The 15849-nt window shown below is 43.0% G+C and overlaps 1 protein-coding gene across 1 annotated transcript in view; it reads right to left on the bottom strand.

Moving 5' to 3' along the window:
* Nucleotides 1–15849, bottom strand: part of LOC146208645 (protein still life, isoform SIF type 1-like) — a 191122-nt gene that overhangs the window by 61500 nt on the left and 113773 nt on the right. Inside the window, exons 3-7 of the mRNA XM_084579004.1 lie at nt 12691–12872; nt 11837–11955; nt 8658–8723; nt 3799–3977; nt 2809–3059 (exon numbers count right to left, since the gene is read on the bottom strand). Of these exons, the coding sequence (XP_084435130.1) occupies nt 2809–3059; nt 3799–3977; nt 8658–8723; nt 11837–11955; nt 12691–12872 (797 nt within the window). The remainder of the gene's footprint in view (nt 1–2808; nt 3060–3798; nt 3978–8657; nt 8724–11836; nt 11956–12690; nt 12873–15849) is intronic.

Here is a 15849-nt window from a genome sequence, read left to right as displayed (position 1 = left end):
AGCATGAGAGATATGATTCAATAAATAGCAAAATCAGCGAGATAGTAGAATTAACGTAATTCAATAAATAGGCCACATCAGCGCGATGGCAGCATCGACCACATTTAACCGTTCAATACGATTGGATAAATTCGATATTCGAATCTAGGTTTTGAAAGTTTAGACATATTGTTACTTCTAATCAAATTAGTTACTTCTACTAGAGACCTATCCTCGTGACCGTTTTCTTCGGCGTGGTAAAAAACGGCCAGGTAGAAGGTGCGTTGGTATACAAAAACTGGATCGGTTGTCTCTGAAACTTCTCTACAACTTAATAAGATACACTAGTATAAATATTTTGCATAAAGTGTCTTATTTACTTAGCTACTTAAACTAAATATAAATATACTCCGAAAACACCTACATGGTGTCAAACAACATATAGTTAGTGTCATCCAACTGAAGTGCACCGCAATACGTTACGTTAAGTTACACAAAACAGCGTTCTCTGTATATGAAGCGAACATGTATTTAATATGGCAGGGCGACATTAACTAAATGGCTTAGTGCAATCTGTAAGTAATTAAATAATAGGTGTACTCTCTCTTCTTTGATAATAAGGGCTTGACACAATAGCGTTAACTGCTCTCGTCTACTCCTCCCCTTGTGAATCCTCGTCCTAAAATGAAAATGCGCACTTTGCGACTTGCTTAATAAATAATCCTTTAATTTCTAGCTATGCAATCCGACTCTTCAGCATAGAGCCTTCAGCTACCGCATTATGTTAAACCAAAATAAAATATAAAGCTTTGCTTAAGTAAGCCGCACGAACATGCCTGCGTGGCCTAGGGGTAGAGAGTCTGGTTCGGGATGCAAGGGTGCCGGAGAGTACGATTCCCCTCATCCTTCCATCTGAAATGTGAAGTCCGAGATGCTAGCTTCTGCCATTGTGGTTGCTGCTCTCGCCATGACCTCCCAGAGGCACACCCGTGATAGCGCCACCAACGCCGACCCGGGGTTTTCTAAGGTCTGGGGCCTTTATCGATGCCGCATTAATACGTGCACGACCTTATTCGTAGCTACTCGCAATGAAGTTCGTCTTTTATCTGTTCAACCTCAGAGAGCCTGAAAAGCATGCTTCTCTGCCTAGCGATGCTGCAGTAGGAGAAGCAACCACAGCAGCACAATCCTCGATCGTTGCAATCCTTGACAGTCTCAAGGAATTAGATTGGTACACGAATTTTGTGCCCCATGATCTTTAGAATATTATAGTAAAAGCACATGATACAAAACAAGCACAATAAAGTTGCCTTCTTAGGAAAAGCTCACGAACCTTGTGGACAAATTTTAGACAACAAAACCTTCATGGTATATACCACTGAGCCTTGATTTCTCAACAGCCCTAAGAAAGTAGCTGCACACATATATCAAATCTTGATAACTGCATTAAATATCACTACATATTGTCACATTCTCCTGCGACGCATGAGCAGTATTTAGATGCTTAAATAAAGACAGTGGCCGTCTATACATGATGTTTTATGTGTTTTTTAATAAAGCATTCTTACGTTTTAAATAACGAAATAAAATTTTCTATAAATAAATCAGCCACACCATATTTGACAGCTACCATGCTCAAGTAGCATGTCTCAGTAGATGCTAAGTTACCTTCTTCGTTTAGAGTCGACAGCTTTTAAACATTATAAATATCAGCAAGTAGGTGTTATTACGCAGTTTTCCCTGAGTCCTCTTCACTAAAATGAAGGTTTTCGTTATATAAACAGAAAGGTCGAAATAAAAACAAATGCGACCACTTTAAGAGCATGCATTTCAAAGTCATAAAAATATCTAATAGCAGCACCTTTCTATCAAATAGGTGAGAGTTATCACCTAGCGTATGGATGCAATCCAGCATCCGGAGCGATTGGCACGCCATATTTTAGGCACCATTTTGACATGTATAGCACTGCCACTTACTGTCACTTTGCCAGGACCAACCGGTATCGGTACAAATTATCCCCCAAAGAAACGAAAATCCACGAAAAGCAATCTGTACTTCCACATTGCGATGACAGCGCCCCTTGCGGCTTTTCACGTTCCTTCAGTGCTTCGCAGAGATTCACTCTTTTTTTTTTTTTTGCTGCTCCCGCAAAGCACAGGCGGCTGCAGCGACCCTTGCGGCTTTTTAAGGCAAAAGCCTTTAATGGCTCATGATGTCGTGTACAAAATGTGTCCCGCTTTTGCGGCGGCTCTGATTGGCCGAGGCGGGATGACGTCATAGAGGCCTCGCCCAATCACTGAGCACCACCACAGTATGCGCGAATGCGTGGCTTATATGGTCATATGTCAATGATCAATTACTAATTAATGACTAATTAAATAATTGATTCATTACTAAATAATTACTAAATAAGTGATTCATCCATTACCTAATTTTTGACTAATCAATTCAGTAATTAGTCAATTACCTGCTTAATACCTAACTAATACATATTTGTCTAAATAATGATTAATTAATTAATTACTAATTAGTGCCAGTTGCGTAGCAGAATGCGGCACTCAGGCTTTCGCCTTTCACTACTTCAGTCGCTAAAGTCCCTCGTAATTTTTTAATTCAGTGTTTCGCAGATATTCACTTTTTGCTTGTTGCTACTATGTAAACATCAGCTGAGACTATTAAGAATGCTCCTGCAAACTTATAGGCGGTGGCAGCGAACGTTGCGACTTCTCGCATTTCTTAAGAGCTTCGCAGAGTCTCACTTTTCGTTTGCTGCATGCCTTGTAAACAGGTCTACAGCTGGCCTATTACGAATGTTTCTGCTAACTCACATGCGGCGGCGGTCCGGCGGCGGTGCGAAGACACCGACGAGCTGCCCGCTGCGGCCCTGGACGTCGTCGCTGCGCCGTGCACACTGGCGGCCGTGGTCGTGCTCGAGGCCCCGTCCTGCTGCTGCTGTTGCTGCTGCTTCTGCTGCTGCGAAGACGCAGTGAGCGCGGCGGCCACGGCCTGAGCACGCGCAGTGGCCCTCGCTGACGCCTGGCCACTGCTCGTGCCCGACCGGGTGTGCTCCAGACCTTGCCTGTAAACGTGTGAAATGAAAACCGGAGCGAGCGTATAGATATCGGTACAATGTTTAGGGGAATCCCATAAAGTAAAGCAAATTTGTAGAAAGGAATAACTACGCCACAGAGCTACAAGTGAAATATATACAGCCGTTCCAGAAACTTCGTAGTCTGAAGAAAAATTCGCTCCGGGCCGAGGTCCGAAATCGGGACCACCGTCTGTCCGCGACAGTCGCTCTACAAAGTGAGATAGACAAGACGCCTAGCAAGTCAGGCAGCAAGGAGACAACGAATTTAACAGCAAGTAGAGGTGTGAAAGGTGTCGATATAATGCTTAGGGAAATACTTCAACATGGAGTAATGACTGCGCTTTGGTGAATTCTGATGAGTAATTGATTTCATATAAGCAAGCTGATAGAGAACAAGGTTCCATTCTTACTTATACTGCTGATTTGAAAAGGAAACCATTTTCGGGTTACAAAAGGACGAAACGGGCGAAGAATGTTTGCAGAACTGGCGCTCGCTCATGTCATTCCTTTGCTTCGATCAAAAATATCTTCTTTTCATGTATTTCTTCGTGTTCGGTGCACGCTCAGTGCACGCTCAGTGCACGCTCAGTGCATGCTCAGTGCATGCTCCGTGCATGCTCAGTACATGCTCAGTGCATGCTCGGTGCATGCTCGGTGCACATTGGTGTACGCTTGGTGTACGCTTGGTGCATTTTCGGTGCACTCGGCGAGCGCTCCACTCACGCACCTGGTGGAGAGTTGCTGTGCGCGGGGCAGGGTGGCCGCGCCGCCCGTGTAGCGGACGCGCCCGTTGCGCGCCCGGTGCAAGTTCTCAGCCGTCATGCAGGTGCACTGCAGCTCGGCACGGCCCCGTGACGGGGAGCTGGGCGTCGACTGGGGCTTGCGCTTGCTGCTCTTGGATTTCTGCTGCAATGCCAGCGTGCAAGACACACCGGTCACTCGAAAAGCTCAAGAAAACGAAACACTCCCGTTAGTTGCTCCATATAGCAACCACAATCAATCGGTCTACCAAACGGCTGAAAATTTAAAAAGTTGGCTGATGCGCTCTAGATAAAGCGCATAAGTTAAAATAGCACGCATTAATATCGACCGACTGATGAATAAATCATCTATTTTGCCTAACAAACATTTAATGGTCGGACAGTTGAATGACCGACCAAGAAGAAACTAATTATATATATATATATATATATATATATATATATATATATATATATATATATATATATATATATATATATATATATATATATATATATATATATATATATATATATATATATGTAATGGGTGGCACGCGGAGGCATCTAAATGTCTAGCGTATCAAATTTCTTGTTTGGAGAGTAATTTGAAAAAAAAAAAATATATATATATATATATATATATATATATATATATATATATATATATATATATATATATATATATATATATATATATATATAAGCAGATCAATTAAGGAGAAAGGAGGGTGCTCGTTATAGTACATGAAGGAAAGAAGCCAACAGTCGGCGAGGCCAAGGAAAGCGTTGGGAATGGTAATTTATGTCTTTTTTTATTATTGTTTACTTGGATAATCACCGAAATTAGTAATCTAATCTGCTTAGGGGAAAGATAATTAAACACAAAGTAGAAGAAAAAACAACGTGCCGATGGTGGGATCCGAACCCACGACCTCCGAATAACGCGTCCGGTGCTCTTCCAACTGAGCTACATATTTTTTTTTTTAAATTGCTCTCCAAACAAGAAATTTGATACGCTAGACATTTCGATGCCTCCGCGTGCCACTCGCCATGGCGGCGGTTCCAATTATCGTAATTAATCTGCCGTGCACACAGAATACCAACAGTTCAGTTCAGTTCAGTTCAGGCGTTCAGTCGTGTCCGACTCTTCGTGACCCTATGGACCATGTCACGCCACGCTTTCCGGTCTCTCACTATCTTCTTAACATCACATAGCTTCATCTGCAATGCCTCGAGAATGCCATCTAACCATCGCGTTCGCTGCCTACCCCTTCTCCGGCGACCCTCAACCTTTCCCAACATCAAATCTTTCTCCAGCGACTCCTCTCGTCTCATCAGATGACCAAAGTAGCTGAGCTTTAACTTTAGAATTTGACCCTCCAATGAGCAGTCAGGGTTTATGGTCAACAATATCGACTGATTTGATCTTCTGGCAGTCCAAGGAACTCTTAAGAGTCTTCGCCAGCACCACAATTCAAACGCGTCAATTCTTCGGCGGTCAGCCTTTTTCACAGTCCAACTCTCGCATCCATACATCACAACTGGAAAGACCATAGCACGGGTTATACGGATCTTGGTTGGCAGACTAATGTCTCTGCTCTTTACTAGACGGTCAAGGCTAACCATTGCTCTCTTTCCCAGAAGCAGGCGTCTCATTTCATGGCTGCAGTCTCCTTCCGAGGTAATCTTGGCGCCCAAGAACAGAAAGTCTGTCACAGCTTCCACTTCTTGTCCATTGATGCTCCAGGACTTGATAGGGCAAGACGCCATGATCTTCGTCTTTTTAATATCCAGTTTAAGCCCAAACTTCTCACTCTCTTCTTGTACGCGCATCAGAAGTCTCTTGAGTTCCACTTCACTTTCTGCCATTAAAGTGGTATCATCCGCATATCTAAGGTTGTTGATACGTTTTCCAGCAATCTTCACTCCAGCTGAAGACTCGTCCAGACCGGCCTTTCTCATGATGCACTCTGCATATAGGTTAAATAGGCAGGGCGACAGTATGCAGCCTTGCCTCACCCCTTTCTCAATCGGAAACAAATCAGTAAGACCATGCCCAGTTCTGACTGTGGCCTCTTGCCCTTCATAAAGGTTCCTGAGGAGACAGATGAGGTGAATTGGAACTCCCATCTCTTGGAGAGCTTGCCACAATCTGCTGTGATCTACGCAGTCAAACGCTTTCGCATAATCAATAAAGCAGAAGTAAATGGGTTTCTGGAACTCTCTTGCTTTTTCCATGATCCAGCGAAGGTTGGCAATTTGGTCTCTAGTTCCTCTGCCCTTGCGAAACCCAGCTTGCACGTCCGGAAGCTCCCGATCCACATACTGCTGCAGCCTACCTTGCAGGATTTTTAACATCACCTTGCTAGCATGCGAAATAAGTGCGATCGTGCGGTAGTTGGAACAATCTTTGGCACTGCCTTTCTTTGGAATGGGGATGTAAACTGACCTCCTCCAATCCTGTGGCCACTGCAGGGTTGTCCAAATCTTTTGACATAATGTATGCAGTGTGTTAACAGCGTCGTGGTTGAGGTTTTGAAGCAACTCAGCTGGAATACCATCAATTCCGCTAGCTTTGTTCTTAGCAAGGCTGGCTAAGGCCCATTCAACTTCACTCTTCAGGATGCCCGGCTCGAGATCAGTAATCACAACCGTCCTATGTTGGGTTTGCTCATCCGGGTCCTTCTTGTACAGTTCTTCTGTGTATTCCTGCCACCTCTTCTTTATCTCTGAGGCTTCAGTGAGGTCCTTGCCTCGTTTGTCCTTTATCACGCCCAGCTTAGCACAGAAGCTTCCTTTGATATCTTTGATTGTCTTATACAGAGCTCTTGTTGTTCCTTAATTGGCTGTTGTCCTCAACTGCTTGACACTGTATGTTCAGGAAGGCATTCTTATCTCTCCTTGCTATTTTCGACATTATGAGCCGTTTTAGTTAGCCTGTACTTCACACCGCTTGCAATTTCCAGAAAATGATTAGTGTTTGCATCTGCGAGGCATCACAAGTATTATGTGATGTAACTTGTTCCATGCTCACTATATCCCTCCAAAGTCAAGATTTCTAACAAACAACTTGCACAGGCATAGGGGTAAAGCTACGATTGCATTTTTGTCTAATGCCTTTCCACTCTCTTTCACCTTTTGAAAATAAAAAAGAAAAAACCTTTCGCAAACCATCATTGTAATATTTTGTACCAGTCGTTCCATTTTCGATGAACAAAAGATGCGTAACATTTTAATAATTAATGCTCATAAAAACACACATTTATTTGATGCTACCGAAATTACTTTGAGGCGCGACGTTTTAAGAACACATTTTTTTTTTCGAGACAGCAAATGGCCTTGCAGCTTATTTGATCATGTTACGATAAAACAGTTGATCGAATAGAAATGAACATATGATAATTAGTTCCACAGTGAAAACTGCATTGGCACCATTTTGTGTACCACTGAAGGAAAGTAAAACATTTTCTAGCACATGCACCTCATTTGAAGAATCCACACTTGGTGGCGCCAGCTATCAATGATTGGCACAGTACCATTGTGAATCGACGGCGCACTTCTCTGAACATAAATCCTGAGAATGGCACCTTGCGGTCCTGAAGCGAAAATCTCAAAGCTGGTTAGGCCGCACGCCATGAGGTGCCATTGTTTCTTGCGTGTTCATACTCCCTGATGCCTATAACTTTTTCTATTTTTATCCTCGGCTAGGTACCAGAAACATGCCGAAATCGGAGCGAAAAATAAAAATTTTCTGAGAGACCTAAACTTCGCCTTTAAGCGTACGACGTGACAACGTTAATGACTTCTACTTGTCGCCTTCCCTTGCCGGTCATGGTTCGCGTGCATTCACTTTGATACTCTGCGAATCTTATAATTTATAATTATATATCTTAATTATTATTTTATATTAGAAAATTTAATATAGTAATCTTATAAGTTGTGCCTTATTATCCCACACATACTTATTAGCATACAGTCGTAACGTACCACATTATGTGAGACCACCCGACATAGATTTAAAGCCCGACTTCGATCAAGCTATACCAACGCACCCTCGTAGCGTGGCAAAGGAACAGCATGTGTGATTCGCGATGCATGAGTCCTGGAGGGTACGCTCGCTGTCGCCCGCCCACATCAAAGGAGAAAGCCGTGCTGGCGGCTGCTGTAAACTTGGCCATTTCATGTGATCGCATGACGTCACACAACCTGTCGATGAATCAGTTGTCGGCCATGTCACCTGCCATTCACGAAGCCATGTCATGACGCCATTTTCTGGAGAACAGAGCCTATAACGCTATCGCATTGAAAGAAGAAGAAAAAAAAAACTGAACGGAGAACATTTAAATGTTCTCCTCATTTCCAACTCCGGTCGTTTTGAGCAGTGACCGCTATGAGCAACACAATGTAGGTTGCGCGACCATAGCAGCAAGCACGTCTTACCCGCTTGCTCTTCCCTGTCCAGTCGAAATGGAAGTCATGTGGAGTAATTTGCGTTGGATGGCAAGAAAAAAAACTAGTTGTTTAGGTTGCTCAAGAAGTGAAAAATAATCCCAATACCCACTCTGCGACTGCTTAGTGTGAGCATAATTCAGCGTTCTCTGGTATTACTGAGATGTATTACTTGTGTGTGCGACACCATATTTCACCGTAACATAGACATGGTAAACCACATTTATAGGCTACCTGAGTGCACAGGTTGATGCGAGTGAAATATACTGCTCACAGACTGTGCGTTTGAAGTTCAGAGATTTGTTGAGAAACTGAGTCTCAAGTCCGATGAAAAGATGCCCATTGTTTGCGTACATAAAGAGAGTTAAGGACAACAAGTTGTTTTCCAACATACCTTTGGTGGTTCTAACTTGAGCGAATAGGAAGAAGACGCCTTTCGAGAAAACTTGAAGGCGGGGGACTGCAGGAAAAAAAAAAAAAAAAAAAAAAGAAGGATATGCGTGATGCTGCACACAGGGCGCCAATAAAACTGCGCCTATGGCCCTTCGAATTACATTCTTTGAACAGCCAGTTCACACAACGCTTTTCTTAATTTCGGATCATCCAGGCTCTTCTTCCTGGGGCGATTGCCTGAAGATAAGTGCGTTGAGGCCTCGTTTGCCTGGTATCCGGCGCTAAGATTATATTCGTAGCACTCGTATTTTAACCACTTCAAAACAATAAGTATTAAAAATTAATGGAAATGTTAATAATTCAATTGCGCATAAAACTGCAGCTCGCAAAGCCTTCAATATATATTTAAACGTGGCTGCCCCTCATGTTCTTGGGATTGCTCTGACGGACTAGAAACGTGCATTACTTGCAATTTTCAGTAGAGCTGCAATTCTAAAAAAAAAAATAGTCCATTTACTTGAGTGACACAGCGAAACGGACGAGTAGGGAAACCTAGGCAAGCCGCAGCAACACAGACGTACTCATACGTGATCTGGGCAGTAATGGACTCCACTCCACACTTTATTGTTATCCCTTTTATTTACCAACTCGGTCGACACATTGAAAAAAAAAATGAAGAAAATAGCCCTAGCTAAACAAAGTTCCAGTCTACATGCAAAACGATTACCTTCCCGTGCGAATGAGAGAGAACGAACGAGCAGGTAATGCCACAACTGGCGAAAACCGGCGGCGCAGAATAGTCTTTCTCGTACAGTCTACGCTGCAAGATAGGCTTCAAAACGAATCAGTTGTCTCTTTCTGCGGTTTAAAAAAAAAAAAAAAGAAAAGGCACGAGTCCTAGTAAATATCAGCACCGCAGAAAGTGCAAGCCCATGTCAACGACTTTAGACATTCATTTTTCAGCCACCAAGAGCCAAAAGTATATCTTGCTGTGCCTTGCTGTATATAAGGTGCGCCTGCCGCTCAAGGCGACCATGGCACATATGGCGACTTTCACGAAGTGTGCGCCATGTTTCGGCGCCACTGCGAACTATTCTAAGTAAGATCGGCGTGCGTGGAACAACGTCGACCATGTCGCTTGCTCCGTTGCCTGATTAGTTCGGCGGACACATTTGGACGTTTATTTTTTGTTTGTTTGTTTGTTTTTGAGTTTTGCTTTAAGGTATGTTATGGATGATATATGAATGATTTTATGCTGAGAGACAGAATAGCCGATATGCTCATTGTTTTTTGAAGGCAGCAATAAAGGAAGACCATGGGCACTAATTTTCTGTGCTTAATGGTGGTTCTTATCAGATACTAATTGTCCATTTCTAAAATTTCTAAACCTATGCAATTTCAAGGCGCTATTTTTGCTAACAACCACTGCTGGTAACACATGACTAACGGACAAATTTCAGGTGCAAAGCGTTTTGTGCATATCTGTGACTTCGCAGAGGTTGATACGGCGTTCCTGCATGGCGATATGAAGTTTTATTATCCATAAAAACGAGGATAGGGTTATATATGTTTTCATCTGAGTTCTACTTTATTTTGACTACTTCCATATTTAGAGTGTACATGTCATTAAATTGTTTAGTGAGACAGACGGCGGATTGCAATACTGAGAACCAGGTTCATTTCTAACAACAGTTTACTCTTATCAAAAGTAATAACTAACAACGGTAAGGACACTTCAACTTTGTGAGTACTATTAGCGAACCCCTTTCCTTTATAAGTTAAAAAATTAAGTACAGTTGTGAGCAAAAGTGGTATACAACACCCAGCAGCTGGTGGCGAAGCGGAATACTGCGCTGCAACGCCATCTAGCAAGAGCTACCTGGGATCGAGACAATCGTGGCGGTTACCCATTTAATTGACATGCATGTGTCGCTCCCGCTCTCACTGTCCCTGTTGCTGTCACTAGATGGCTTTTCGATGAAATTCTCCCACGCTTCGCCACCAGCTGCGTGTTGTATACCACTTTTATTCACGATTGTACACTATATAATGTTTGACATGAACTACAACGTCACCTAAAAGTTGATGTTTCCTATTTAGTATGTTGATATACTCAAAATATCTGCTGTTAGCGCGCTATTTTCTTAATATAATGATTTTTTTCTATTAATAACTTCTTTATGTTTTAATGTTACACACCTTTATTCATGCTAGAGTAAAATATGCAAATATTTTATATATTATATGTACAACACTTACCTGACTTTTCATTGATAATATGCAGCACATTAATTTACTTATCACATGTTTATTCTGTACAGGAGGTCCGAATTCAGTCCGCAACTATGGAACCTCCTTTCGCATACCAATTTTGCAACAAATTTAAAGAATGGCTAATAAGGTACTAATTGTGAAACGGAAGAAAATATTTGTACCGTAGCGATCCTGCATTCATTACACTACTTTCATCTGCTGTTTAATTACAACATGAACGCATATTTCGCGGTCAACAGCTTCGGGTTGACAGCGCACGGAAGAAGGCGACCTTGTCGTATTCGTTTTTCCACCTATGCGGACGATTAGAAATGCGTATAATGTTTTTTTTTTTTTAAGTATCATATAGTTAACCAAATTTATGAGCACGAGCAAAAGGTAACAGCTTCATCAATTTAAACTCGGGATTGAGTGTCAGACAGACTTTTTCTAGCCCATAAACTTCTTTGCGAGCAGAATAGCAACGATGATTTTATATGGTTTATCTGTGATGCTGAATGCAAAAAAAAAAAAAAAAAAAATCTTCTAGCTTTGTTATTCACGTGACATTCAGCAAAGATGTACAAAAAGCTAGCCGCTTTCTCGCCGACCGTATCATAAAGCCGGACAGTCGATTTCTCCTTTGTTTCTCGTCTGTTATCTTACGCACTCGTGATTTGAGACTATTTTACTGGCACGATGTTACAAGCATTCATCCACCAGTCTGAGTCTATCGTGAAATTTCAAAACAAGCACAATTGTATATCGGTGGTCATTGGAAGCCCGACATACTGAATCAACTGTGACGGTAAAAATAGCCAACAACTCCACGAGAACGAGCAGAGTTCCGACTTCCGTAAATTGCGCTCGACGGTTACAGTGAACTGAGATGAGGGAGGTGAGAAGAAGGAGGGGAAAAATACATACGCAGCATTCTCGAAACTGCTTGGCATCCAGAGGTGAGGTGAAGTTTAGGCCCCATGTGTCACCCGTGTGCGAGTCCTTCCAGTAGACAAAGCACTCGGACGCCTGGCCGAGCCGGGTACCTAAGAAGCGCAGGAAACGAGGAGATAGATATTTGCACGTAAGCTCTCGAACCTGGTTGTGGCGAGCGCGTCCATTTAGCTGGCGAACACTCATAAATGGCGCTGTGGCTTCAGAAATCAAGCTGATAGGGAAATAAATAAGTGCGAAGCGAACAGCATGCGTAATTATGTCATTAAGACTGTACATAGCAGCAAAATTCATAGAACGACGAAAATTACAGGGAATGAATGCACAAGCAATGTGATCCAAGACTCAGTACTCTGCGGAGTGTTCTCTTTACTGTTATACGTTTGCCATTGCGATGCCCTCATGAAGCATTCTCTGCTGTTCGCTTTGCGTGACTCATTGAGGGAATTAGCACTAGAAATTTCCAGACCTTCCAGTGATGACCCAGACTGCTTCGCCTTCTAGAATCCCGCCATTCAGAAACAAACCTTGGCTAAATAGACCGATGAAAGCGTTTGACTGTATTACCGTACCCTAATAATGAGGAGAACCAGCTCTCTGTGGCCCTTTGCTTATGGTTGCACCTGAGCTTACGGATGCACGGGACATGAGCATCAACTGAATGCGTACCGCACGTACAACTCACCTAGGAACACGTCGTTAAGTTAGGTGTCTAAATAAATAGGTATCAAAGTTATCCTGGCAGTCTCCACACTGCATGGCGCATCAAGGTTGCCATCGAATGACAACACGAATGTCATCACCACGAGGATCGAGCGTCGACTCACCGGGCTGCACGAGCCTGACGTCGAGTATCTTGTCGACCTGCGAGTTGTATGCGGTGATGTGGAAGACGCAGTCGGGCGAGTCCTGGATGCAGGTGATGTTGACCGGCACCAGGTCCTCCGACACCTGCTGCCACTTGACGGCGCCGCCCTGACCGCTCACGTGGAACACCTCGGCCCACAGCCTGCGGAACGAAGGCAGCGCAAGATTAGTCCGGTGAGCAGCATTGCAGTGGCTGGATCGTTTCGTTGTGGCTGAACACGAATTCTCCCGCTCGGTTTCCGATCCCGATGACCGCGTATTGATTATAGGGAAATAAAAATAAGTGCGTATAGCGTTAAAGAAACCCGGGCAATCGAAGTTAATTTAGAGCCGTCACTCACGACGAACATCAAAGACGAAATGCAGGCTTGAAACATAAGCGCATTAGTTCAGTCACAGAGTCAGTGCAGTGCGAGTCAAACTTGCACCTGTGCGGTCAAGTTAACCAGCAGACACAGCTGGCCACTAAATTACCCTGTCTCTTAGCTATTAGTTAAAGCTAGGGCGATGTTAAGCTGACATGAATAAGGCTGCTTCAACTAAAACCGCTAAGGATGCGACAAAATAGGGTGCGGTTCAGATTTCATTGCCTTGCTTACACTGCTTACACATTGGACGTTTTTATGCGAGATTACCGAAACTAGCGCTCAACTGCAAACTAATCAGCGCTGCCGCTATCTAACGCTAAAAATACACTTGAGTTTGGTTTTCAAATGTAACGTGCCGCCAGAAATCTGTAACCACTCGGAGCTAAAACAAGTTTGCTAAATAAACAGACGCACACAGATGCATATGTCTTCTTTTTCTAATTTTAGTGTACTAAAGAGGCGCCGCTGCGTACGTGCCATGGCTTTTATGCGCCCTACCTGGTCAAACATACACCGTCGCGCCTTGGCAGGCGGCGTTTTGTAATCCGGCGCGCGTTCAAATTATTAAGTGTTAAAGCCTTCATTAAGCGGGAAGTGATGCTGTTCGTTGGCACACGAAGAAGCAAGGCTAGGTGGCTTTTCCGTCGAAGTGAATGTAGCGCCGGAAACCGTACAGCAAGAAGGAAGCGCTCGTGTTGTCCTTCCTTTCTGTAGTCTGGTTCTGGTGCTGAACTCACTTCAACGAACGTTTGGTTTGGTTTAGGTACCCTAGAACGGGTGCAGATACAGGCAGCATGCTTCTTAAAAGAATATTATAATTACACTGCGAGAGAATTCGATATACGGGAAGGGTTGGGCTGGAAAACTCGCTTCACGCAAAAAAATCCCAATCTTAAAAATTCCTCACAGTATACATGAAAATAAAACTGGTATTGATAAAATACTGTTTATTAGGGAGCCGCAATACGTACCGTCTAGGAGAGACTACGCTAATAAAATCAGATCTTATCAGTGCCACATTAATGTGTTTAAGTATTCATTTTTTCCTAACACGATTAACCATTGGAACCAGCTCCTTAATGAAGAGACGGCTGCGTCTAGCATTGTAAATTCAATCGAAAGTTTCATCTTTTATTGATTTCTGAATTTATCTTACTGTATGTACCCTTTCTTTTGTTATTGTAAAGTTATTGTACATTGTGTTATTTTTCAAAAAATTTCTATACCTTTTGTCAGTTTGTTTTTCTTTTATTGCTATTTTTTAATGCTTGCATGTTGTTGGATTCACGGATGCATTTCCTTGTGCGACCTCCTGTATTTGTACCCCCGACCCCCGACAATAATGCCGTCCTGGTGATGATGTAGGTATACCGAATAAATAAATAAATAAATAAATAAATAAATAAATAAATAAATAAATAAATAAATAAATAAATAAATAAATAAATAAATAAATAAATAAATAAATAAATAAATAAATAAATAAATAAATAAAAAAAATGGGGTTTAACGTCCCAAAGCTACTCAGGCTATGAATGACGCCGTAGTGCAGAACTCCAAAAATTTCGACCACCAGGGGTTCTTTAACATGCACTGACATCGCACAGCACGCAGGCGCGAAGCCTTTTCGCCTCCATCTAAAAGCTGCCACGAAAGCTGGGATTGGATCCCACATCCTTGATTTCAGCAGTCGAGCTCCCTAACCACTGCACCCGCGTGGAGAGGCTCACTTCGAAAACGTGGTGGTATAATTGCCTTCATAGTATAATTTCAACGCAACCGTCGAAACCCGAGCGTCTTCTCCGTTCACAAAGCTTGAGTACGGACCAGACTGAATTCAGAAAACTATTCCCCCGACTAAAAACCGACCGCAGCGTCCTCTAATTATAGGATTAACCAGCTAACTAATGAGGAGACAAGTGTAGTGAAATTAAGAGCTCGTTATTGGAGATATCAAGAAGGAAGGCAAGAGTCAGAGAAAACAGAAATCACAGAGAAATGTTCCCTTTTTGAAAAGTAATGGGCAGTTAATTAACTATATGACTGAATGGTTGCTTCCTTGATGGACCAATTTACTGATTGATCGTTCTATTCATATTATTCAGTTTACCTACTCACTCACTCACTCACTCACTCACTCACTCACTCACTCACTCACTCACTCACTCACTCACTCACTCACTCACTCACTCACTCACTCACTCACTCACTCACTCACTCACTCACTCACTCACTCACTCACTCACTCACTCACTCACTCACTCACTCACTCACTCACTCACTCACTCACTCACTCACTCACTCACTCACTCACTCACTCACTCACTCACTCACTCACTCACTCACTCACTCACTCACTCACTCACTCACTCACTCACTCACTCACTCACTCACTCACTCACTCACTCACTCACTCACTCACTCACTCACTCACTCACTCACTCACTCACTCACTCACTCACTCACTCACTCACTCACTCACTCACTCACTCACTCACTCACTCACTCACTCACTCACTCACTCACTCACTCACTCACTCACTCACTCACTCACTCACTCACTCACTCACTCACTCACTCACTCACTCACTCACTCACTCACTCACTCACTCACTCACTCACTCACTCACTCACTCACACTCACTCACTCACTCACTCACTCACTCACTCACTCACTCACTCACTCACTCACTCACTCACTCACTCACTCACTCACTCACTCACTCACTCACTCACTCACTCACTCACTCA

This window comes from Amblyomma maculatum, chromosome 1 (genome assembly GCF_055883805.1).
Source record: "Amblyomma maculatum isolate TAMU_Amacu chromosome 1, ASM5588380v1, whole genome shotgun sequence".
Lineage (NCBI taxonomy): Eukaryota > Metazoa > Arthropoda > Arachnida > Ixodida > Ixodidae > Amblyomma > Amblyomma maculatum.
This window is presented reverse-complemented; position numbering and strand designations above follow the sequence as displayed.